Source organism: Erythrolamprus reginae, chromosome 2 (assembly GCF_031021105.1).
Source record: "Erythrolamprus reginae isolate rEryReg1 chromosome 2, rEryReg1.hap1, whole genome shotgun sequence".
NCBI classification, from domain to species: Eukaryota; Metazoa; Chordata; class Lepidosauria; order Squamata; family Dipsadidae; genus Erythrolamprus; species Erythrolamprus reginae.
The window spans coordinates 166945603-166955908 of record NC_091951.1 but is presented as its reverse complement, the minus strand read 5'-3'; the positions used below and the strand labels follow the sequence as shown (position 1 = coordinate 166955908).

At 40.7% G+C, this 10306-nt stretch overlaps 1 protein-coding gene across 3 annotated transcripts in view; it reads right to left on the bottom strand.

Annotated features, from left to right (window-relative positions):
* Positions 1-1172: 1172 nt before the first annotated feature.
* Positions 1173-10306, bottom strand: part of RGS9 (regulator of G protein signaling 9) — a 49422-nt gene continuing 40288 nt past the window's right edge. Inside the window, exons 14-17 of one of the 3 annotated variants that reach the window (XM_070740296.1) lie at positions 9651-9738; positions 8964-9102; positions 4182-4267; positions 1173-2117 (exon numbers count right to left, since the gene is read on the bottom strand). In XM_070740296.1, the coding sequence (XP_070596397.1) occupies positions 1940-2117; positions 4182-4267; positions 8964-9102; positions 9651-9738 (491 nt within the window). In that variant the 3' untranslated portion in view covers positions 1173-1939. Of the gene's footprint in view, positions 2118-4181; positions 4271-8963; positions 9103-9650; positions 9739-10306 lie in introns of those variants that run through there. The other 2 variants (XM_070740297.1, XM_070740298.1) reach the window with 2 other exon arrangements.

Sequence of the window (10306 nt, the reverse complement as noted above, 5' to 3'; positions counted from 1 at the left end):
TTCTCTCTTTCTCTTTCTCTCTCTCTTGCTTTCTTTCTCTCTCTTGCTTTCTCTCTCTTTTCTCTCTCTCTCTCTCTCTCAGCAAAAAGTTGCGAGACTGAAACCTGAGCTTCTTTCTTCGCAGCACACCTGACCATGTCTCGTGGCACACTTGTGTGCCACGGCACACTGGTTGAAAAACATTGCTCTAGAGAAGCCCAACAGATACTGCATGGTCCTGTATGTACATTACAAAGTTTCTTCTAATGCTCCATTATTGCATTATTTGAGGTTCAAGTGGAGTAACCCTTCTGCACCAAACAAGCAATGGTAATTAAACTTTGGAATTTGGTGACAGATGCTATTCTTATCCATTAGAGAGCATGTCTGTCTGTCTATCATCTATCTCTTTCTAAAACGCTCCTGTTTGTCTGATTTTAACCTTTAATTACCCCAAATGATGCATCATAAGGTAATAATTTTTGAATCAATGCACATCAAACGGGCCAAAGAATGTATCCAAAATCCAGGACCCACAACTCCCGTAGGATTGAAATTTGGCAAAGTTGGGACTATCTTAATACTACCATACTCCTGCACTGCTGTACTCATGTGATCGCAATTTCCAGCATTCCTTGCCAGCTTCCCAGAAGGAAGGGAATGGGAAGCTAACAGAAAATTAGAAAACACTCCCTTCTCTACCTAACAGCGGGGGTGGCGCAGTGGTTAGAGTGCAGCACTGCAGGCTACTTCAGCTAACTGCTAGCTGTAGTTCAGGAGTTCAAATCTCACCACCAGCTCAAGGTTGACTCAACCTTCCATCCTTCCGAGGTGGGTAAAATGAGGACCCAAATTTGGGGGGGCAATATGCTCATTCTGTAAACCACTTAAAGAGGGCTGTAAAAGTACTATGAAGTGGTACATAAGTCTAAATGGCATTGCTATTCTTTGCCCAGCTTTTGGTCATTCTGTTTCTCTGTGTTTTGGTAAGGAATTATCTCTGAAATATTGACCCAAAAAGTCATGAATTGTCTAGTATAAAATACATTTGTCTTGTACAATTGTAAAAATCCACTAAAGGCTGTCCTTTAAATGGGCATCACGCAAATGATTAAGCATCTGAGCAGCTAGGATCTTTAAATTGCTTAGTAAATCTGAAATATCTGCCCCAAAGAAAGAAGCTATCCTATTACTGCTTACTAAAGTGGATCATTTTAATTAATCCTAAAAAATAATCTGTACATTATCTGCAAACATTTTCTAAAATGAATCCATTGTTGGTCAATATGGAATCATTCTGAATAGGAAAAGACAATTAAATGATATTAAGGGGTTATATCAATCATTCACAAAGTAAATTTGCATTGTGCACCATAATTAAAATGTGTCCATTAATCTCTTTCCTTGGGGTTTGCTCTTTATCAAATTCTTGAGTGGTTCTCTAGGCAATGACCAGATAATTGATATCTGGAAAGAAGATTCCGTTTTCTGTCTTGCAATAGGATTGTTCATCCCTTTTTCTTTGTTATTTACAGGCATAGAGAGGCCAGGCAGCTGGTTGCTATGGTATCCAGACTTTGTAGTGTTTGTAGAAGTGGGAGGGGAGTTTATAGAAAACAGGGTGTAAAGTGAGCTGATATGATATGAAAAGCGTCACCGCCATTCTCGTACGGGGAGCTCTCTTTTTTTTGCCACCTGTGTTCTAGGATTCTATCATCAGCAAGGGCTGATGAAGGGACACTGTTCTGAATGTCATGGCAACAGCTGACTGTAGATAGGAGGAAGGCAAGGTGTGTGTGTGAGAGAGAGGGGGGGAGGGAGAGAGAGATAGATTGCTAACAATGGAACAATAGTGACATCTGCAGGCCAGGGGGAGGAAATGCAGCCCTATTTACAACCAGCATTCTTCTACTGACTGCGGTTTTTTCCTATCATGTGCTCTCCAGCACTATCCCGGGCCCTATTTAGCAGGTGGGGCCTCCTGCTTGAGCTGGCTTCTACGATCCAGCTTGCTCATAACCTGGGTGATGTCCACATTGGTGGCGGCTTCTCTAGCTTTCGCTTCTTCCTCCAGCTGCCTCAACAGGATGGGGCTGGGACTGGAGCGCAGGTGCTTGCGGACAAACGGATTGTAAGAGCTGAACAGGAAACAAAAGAAAGCCAGAAGGTTACTATTATGATCATTGTGATCATTATTAATTAACACATTTCCACCGCCTTTCAATAAAAGGATGGAAAACTGCAAAAGTGCCTTTCATGGATAAAAACAACCTACTACAGATTTTAGTTCACAAAAGGTTATGCCCCTTAATACAATTGTTAGTCAGAAAGAGTATTATCAGGATTCCTACTATAAACTCCTCTCTTTTCTCACAATGTCTACAATTAGTTTTAAGTTAATGATGAATTATTTCTCCAATTGAATTCAGCGCATGCCTCACTGTTTTGATGCAACCCAGTCTAAAATTAAAACAACATGGAAAGAGCAATTAAACTCAATTTGTAGAAAGCGGTTTTCAAGAAAACGTGGCCAGAATATCCAGGATTTATGTGGGTTTGTGTAAAGCCCAAAACATATGCACAAACATTTTGGCCTTCATCCAAAAATTGGAATTGCATCAGAATGTGAGCTTCATCACTTTTCCACCTATCCAAAGATCTTACTCTAATATTTTATGGAAAGTTAATAAATGCTCCGAAATTGAAATGAGAAATAAATGAGCAAAACACTTTTGTGTAAACCAAAATATTGCATAAACAAAAATATGTATTTAATACTGATGAACAGTGTTAAATATAATTAGTCCCTTACTTATCGTAAATATTCATAAATAATCCTGCCACAAAAATTATAGATAAGTACAGTGGTACCACTACTTACTAACTTAATTTGTTCCGTGACCAGGTTCTTAAGTAGGAAAGTTTGCAAGAAGAAGCAATTTTCCCCACAGGAATCAATGTAAAAGCAAATAATGTGTGCGATTGGGGAAACCACAGGGAGGGTACAGGCCCTGTTTCCTCCCAGGAGATTCCTAGAGAGGCCCCACGGAGGCTTTTCCCTGCCTTTTCTGGCCCTGTTTCCTCCCAGGAGATTCCTAGAGAGGCCCCAAGGAGGCTTCTCCCCGCCTTTTCCGGCCCTGTTTCCTTCCAGGAGATTCCTAGGGAGGCCCCATGGAGGCGTCTCCCTGCCTTTTCCGGTTACAGTTTCAGAGGCTCAGGTTTGTAAGTAGAAAATGGTTCTTGAGAAGAGGCAAAAAATCTTAACACCCGGTTCTTATCTAGAAAAGTTCGTAAGTAGAGTTCTTAGGTAGAAGTACCACTGTATTTCAGAAAGATGTTAACCAAATAGTATTCTACAAGTTCAGTATACTGCAAAACTATGGATGAATATATATTTTTGTACAGCTAGTCCTTGACTTACAGCTATTCATTTAGTGACCATTCAAAGTTACAATAGCACTGAAAAAAGTGACCTATGACTGTTTTTCATTACGGCTAATTCTGATGACTGCCAGGTGTTCAATCCTGATCAACTCAAGGTTGACTCATCATTCCGAGATAGGTAAAATGTGGAGCCAGATTGCTGTTATATTTGGCTCCTTGAATACTGGGGATGTCCAAAGTCTTTGAAAAGAAGCACTTTGGTATATCCAAAACACATCCAAAGCTCCCTTTTTTGAACTGGCATGTCTTTTCTACTTGCAGGGCTCCTTCGGAAGCCAATTCTATCCCTCCTACCGCATGTCTATACTATGTTACGCAAAAGATGTGAGTTAAATATATACATGTTGTGTTTTATTGATATGAAATCCACTTCCAAAGGCTATTAGAGGAGAATCTAAGTTCTAATTCTATGACATCTTAAAACTGTAAAAACAACACATACAGGGGGGGAAATGTGATTTTCTTTTAGCTAATTTTCGTTCTTCTTTTTCTCTTATGAAATAGTCATTGATAAGGGCTGTAACGTTAACATTTAAAAATATTTATTTATTTATTATTACATTGATTTGCCACCTACCACGTGGTTCAAGGTGACTTTGACAGGCATGATGTCTCTGATTATCAAACTAGAAGTCAGACATTTTTTGTCAGGGAAAAACCACCTTAAATTGTTCAACTGTATAAATAATAATCATTTTCCTTTAGTTCCTAATTTAAACCAATGATGAAGAAAAGTAATTAAACCTCAGATGACTTGCCTTTTTTTAACCACTTCTTGTGGTACAATTGCCTTGGACAACATTTCTTTGTACACCGGAGACTTTAAATAGCGACCATAAGAATCCTACTAGGGGAAAAGAAAGGGAAACTGGTAGTTGTAGATAGCAAGCATCCTAATTAAAATCATATCTCTACACAGCTGTTTAGGAGACAAAGAGGCTGGGAGCCGAGGCATCAAGAGAATATTCTTACCAAGTAGCAAAAGAAACCATATCTTCTTAATGTTAAATATGCATCCTGAAAAACCGCTGGTTAAATTAAAGCTCATATGGTTAGAATTCACACACACACACATGCACACACACACACACACACAGAGAGAGAAGTGAGGCAAGGAAGATGTTTTCTCAGATGCTGAAATATCCATCCGGGGTTGGGATAGACATTGTCTATTCTTGATGTTATTTTATATTGAGCATTGAAAGCAGAGCTGCTATTGCAAAATAGAGAGGGGGTATATAAATTGAGTAAAATAAAATATTTACTATTATTGTTGTTGTTGTTGTTGTTGTTGTTGTTGTTGTATTATCAATACAACTCAGCAAACAAGATCACTATGCTGGATTTCGTATTTCATCACCAGTCAGGCGCTTCCCAAGCACCTAAGACTGAGTGATGTAGCAGCGAATTATGTTTGCCGATCCCAGTAAAGCTGCCTTTTGCAATTGACAGATGGAGATTTTGTCAATTCCGATGGTTTTCAAATGTCCGCTGAGATCCTTTGGCACTGTGCCCAGCATGCCAAGTACCACTGGGACCACTTTCACTAGCTTGTGCCAGAGTCGTTGCAGCTCGATTTTTAGATCTTTGTATTTCACTAATTTCTCTAGCTGCTTCTCCTCAATTCTGCTGTCCCCTGGGATTGCGATGTCAATGATCCATACTTTCTTTTTCTCCACAATCAGGATGTCTGGTGTGTTATGCTTCAGAATTCGGTCAGTCTAAAGTCGGAAGTCCCACAGTAGTTTTGCTTGCTCATTTTCAACCACTTTTTCGGACTTATGATCCCACCAGTTCTTTGCCACTGGTAAATGGTAGTTCCGGCACAGGTCCCAGTGGATCATCTGTGCCGCAGCATCATGTCTATGCTTGTAGTCAGTCTGTGCGATCTTTTTGCAGCAGCTGAGTATGTGATTGATTGTTTCATCTGTTTCTTTACAGAGTCTGCACTTTGGATCGTCTGTTGACTTTTCAATTCTGGCTTTGACAGCATTGTGGTATACTATTATTATTATTACTATTATTACTATTATTACTATTATTACTATTATTACTATTATTATTATTATTATTATTATTATTAATTAGATTTGTATGCCACCCCTCTCTGAATATTCAGAGCAAATAATAAGTGAATAACCAAACAATTGTGGTGAAAGAAAAGGCATCAGGTCTTATTTTTGGGGGGTGGTTGTGGTGGTTGTCTTCCACTGATTTACCTTATGGCAGTGGCACCAACAGCCCCACACAGTAGGAACCCACTGGTGTCTCATTTCTTCTGCAGTTGCTTGTTGCCACTTGCGTACGTCGCCCCCCACGTCGCTGTCATAAGCCTTCAAGAAAGGCCTCTGTAGCTGAGAAACGGGCTTTGGATTGAAGCATGTGGTGCCCCCTGGACTCTGTTTCACCACCAGAAGCCTTCAGGAAAGGCGTCTGCAGCCAGTAACAGAGCTTCGGATTGATCCAGAGCTGCATATGCCTTTCCTGAAGGCTTCTGGTGGCGAAACAGAATCAGCTGCATAGGCCTTTCCTGAAGGGCCTAAGTTATTAGCTGCATAGGCCTTTCCTGAAGGGCCTCTAATGGCAAAATAGAGACTAGAGGCGATGCACGCGTCAATCCAGACCTCATTTCTTGGCTGCAGAGGCCTTTCCAGAAGGTCCCTGATAGCAAAACAAGGCCGGGGTACCACACATGTCAATCTGGACTTCATTTCTCTGCTCCAGAGGTCTTTCCAGAAGGCCTCTGAGAGCAAAACAGAGGCCGGGGCTGATGCACGCAAGCGATGGCAAGTGGCCGTAGAAGTGGGCTGGCAAGGCAGTGCAGATGTCGGGGTGTGCAAGACCTGGTCAATAGGGCCACACGCACCTAGGGTAATTTTTACCCATGCACCTTGCCCCATCCCCTGCACCCCGGAGTGGACCGGATCTTAATTAGGGCTTATTTTCGGGGGGCATATAGGGCTTATATTGGGCACAAGTATAAAAATCAAGCTAGGACTTAATTCTGGGGTAGGTCGTATTTTCAGGGAAAAACAATAGTACCCATAGTACTACATAGTACTAGACATCTTGGGTACAGTCCCAAAACAACTAGAGCACTACTTGAATACCATCGGCATCAACAAAATCACCATTTCCAACTGGCTACCCATGTAGAAGTACCCTAGAAGCAGATTATGTAATAATAATTGGATGAGTCATACTAATCTATCAAACTTTACCTTTGAACAACTGAAATGCTTAGCAGACCATTTTTGTTTCTTATGCTACTAAAACAGGTAGTCATAAGATGGGAGAGAAGAATCGATAATGATATACCAACACTTTTGGGTAATAACTTATTATGGTCAGCCAAGTGTTTGGATTTGGCGTTTTTATCCATCTATTGAGTCCTTCCCAAGAATTTGGAATAGGTAGATGTTGCTGTTTGATATGTTAAATATATAGTAGAATTTAATATGTTCCAAGTAAAGCTGCCTTTTGCAATTGACAGATGGTGATTTTGTCAATGTCCACTGGAACAATGCCTCCCACTCCAATCCCCACAACTGGTTTAGACAGAGTATGTGGTCAATATTATTGAAAGCTGCTAAGAAGCATTTGATGTACACAGTGAAGGGCTACCAAAAGTTTTACTACCACACTCTGGACGTGGCTTATGTATGACACCCTGCATTTTCTTTCAACATTTTTCAGTGCAAATTAGGTGCTCCGGGGTGGAGCTCCATTTTCACTAACCAACTGTGTTGTCGTCGTCGCCCCCCCCCCCCCCCCCCCCGGTCCGGGCAGTAGCCCACTCCTGGATGTACACCACATTCTGGTTCTGCCAGAGAAGATCAACAATAAGTGCAAACCAATGTCTTTGTAATCACCTCGAGGTTCGACTACTGTAATGATCTCTACATGGGGCTACCTTTGAAAAGTGTTCGGAAACTTCAGATCGTGCAGAATGCAGCTGCGAGAGCAATCATGGGCTTTCCAAGATATGCCCATGTCACACCAACACTCCGCAGTCTGCATTGGTTGCCGATCAATTTCCGGGCATAATTCAAAGTGTTGGTTATGACCTATAAAGCCCTTCATGGCATCGGACCAGAATACCTCCGGGACCGCCTTCTGCCGCACGAATCCCAGCAACTGGTTAGTTCCCACAGAGTTGGCCTTCTCCGGGTCCCATCGACTAAACAATGTCGTTTGGTGGGACCCAGGAGAAGAACCTTCTCTGTGGCGGCCCCGACCCTCTGGAACCAGCTCCCCCCGGAGATTAGAACTGCCCCCACCCTCCTTGCTTTCGTAAAGTTCTTAAGACCCATCTCTGCCATCAGGCATGGGGGAACTGACACATCTCCCCCGGACCTATACAGTTTATACATGGAATGCTTGTGTGTGTGTTTGTTTTTAATAATGCGGTTTTTAGTGTTTTTTAAATTATTAGATTTGTTCTTACATTGTTCTTGTCTCCGGAGAGGGGCGACATACAAATCAAATCAAATCAAATCAAATCAATACATACATACATACATACATACATACATACATACATACATACATACCCTGGCCTAAAACAAAACTGAAATTCTTCCAGATAATCCGTTTGTTCTACGATCCTCTGAAGCTGTCCTTCAACCACCTTTCCCACAATCTTTTACAGAAAGGGGAGATTGCAAATTGGCCAATAATTCTCTGAGAGAGAAGGGTCCAGAGCTGATATCTTGAGGAATGGGCATAGCATTATCTCTTCAAGGCTGTTCGGACCACCACCTCTCTCCAAGAGGCTGAAACCACTGCATTAACCCATCGTATGTTCCCTTCCTCGTTAGAGGAAAATTCAAGAGGAAAATTCAATTTTTCAGGAACTGAAATGTCCTGGGCATTGAAGTGAACAAGTTTCTTATACCTTCCTCGTTTTCATTTTATATAATGAAAATCATGCAGAATCAACCCCAGATTATTTTTTCTAACACAGAGATACTCCAACGTGTTCTCTTTGGAGCAACAAGGAAGAGATATTTGTCTGTGTACACGCATATATGGTAGTATCTTTTTTCTTTCTTTCAAAAATATCTAGGTAGCTGCACGCACGAATCCCAGCGACCAGTTAGGTCCCACAGAGTGGGTCTTCTCCAGGTCCCGTCAACTAAACAATGTCGCTTGGCGGGACCCAGGGGAAGAGCCTTCTCTGTGGCGGCCCCGGCCCTCTGGAACAAACTCCCCCCAGAGATTAGAATTGCCCCCACCCTCCTTGATTTCGTAAGCTACTTAAAACCCACCTCTACCGCCAGGCATGGGGGAATTAAGATTTCTTCTCCCCCTAGGCCTTTACAATTGTATGCATGGTATGTCTGTATGTATGTTTGGTTTTGTACATTAAGGGGTTTTAATTCGCTTTTAGTATTGGATTATTATTGTATACTGTTTATGATTGCTGTTAGCCACCCCGAGTTTTCGGAGAGGGGCGGCATATAAATCCAATAAATAAATAAATAATAATAAATAAATAGCTGGAATGGAAATTCAAATGGAAAAGCAAAGTGACCAACCTTCTTCATGAGCATATAAATATGAGTCTGTGCAGCATCTAAGACATAACGTTGAGGGTTTTTGAGGCCTCTGACTGTAATGCCCATAGTGGTGCCATCAATATTAATCCAGCGTCTTGCTCCTGGGGCCAAGAAGGTTCTAGAATTAAAAATTATAAGGAGGAAAAATATTTAATAAAATCAGGGACATTGGATTTTTTCCCATCAATAAAATGTGGGGTTATTTTCTTTTTGAATATGAAGTAATATTGCATCAGTTTCACATATCTCAAATATTATGTTAAGATCTAATCATATACAGAATAAATATCATAGATAATAGCAACTATCACTGGAACCAGGAAGTATTTTCATCATCTCCAGCTGACATTTGGTGAAGTTGTAGACTTCTTCAATGAAAAAAAATGTCACAGTTAATGGCTACTGATCAAAAATAATCTGAGATAAAAAAAATCAAATAAGTAATGCAGAACTTTAGGAAAAAGTAGAATTCTGAATAATAGAAGAATTCCATTAGATCCTATTATTGGACACAGTTCTTTATTTCCATGATGGTAAAATATGTTTATATTCTTAGACTGTATTCTGTCATTCATTTCACTGCTTAATCACAGAATACAAGAAATGGAACTAAACAGAGAATAAAAGATACTAGAAAGATTTCAAACTAGAATATACGGTACTCACTTGTAAATTTCTTCTGCTTTTTCTTTTGCTTTGGATTGATCTCCATACTTCAAGTCATCACAAGCTTCCCAAAATCCCAGATTCTCACCTGAAATTAGCAGGAAGGAAAAACAACATCTTATTCATTAAATGTATACAGCCCCATCTCATTATTGAGAATGACTCTAGGCAGCGTTTTATAATATCAACTTTTGTAAAACAATATTAAAAACAGAATAAAGTAAATCTAGAGTGACCCAGGGGCAGGTTCCAGTTGCATTTTGCTACTGGTGCACATGTGCGATTTCACTTCTGCGCATGCTCAGGACGATATTACAAGCTGAGAAGCTTCTCAGCTGTGCTTCAGACAAAGAATAAAGGTCGACATTAAAGCGACGGTGGCCGGGAGGGCTTTTTTGATGCAGAGAAACCATCTAACAACCCCCCCACTAAAATGCTATCACTGGGCTCCTACCAGTGCGCAGCATCAGAGCACACCAGTAAGAACCCACCACTGGAGTAACCATATTAAGACCATGAACAGAGTTCTAGAACATAAGCAGGTTTAATTTTTCTGACTGTGCTCTCTAAATCAAAACAAAAAAATTCCCATTATCCAAATGTTTACCCAAATAAACATGGGGATTATTTTCCCTGGTATATGGCTATCAGATTAA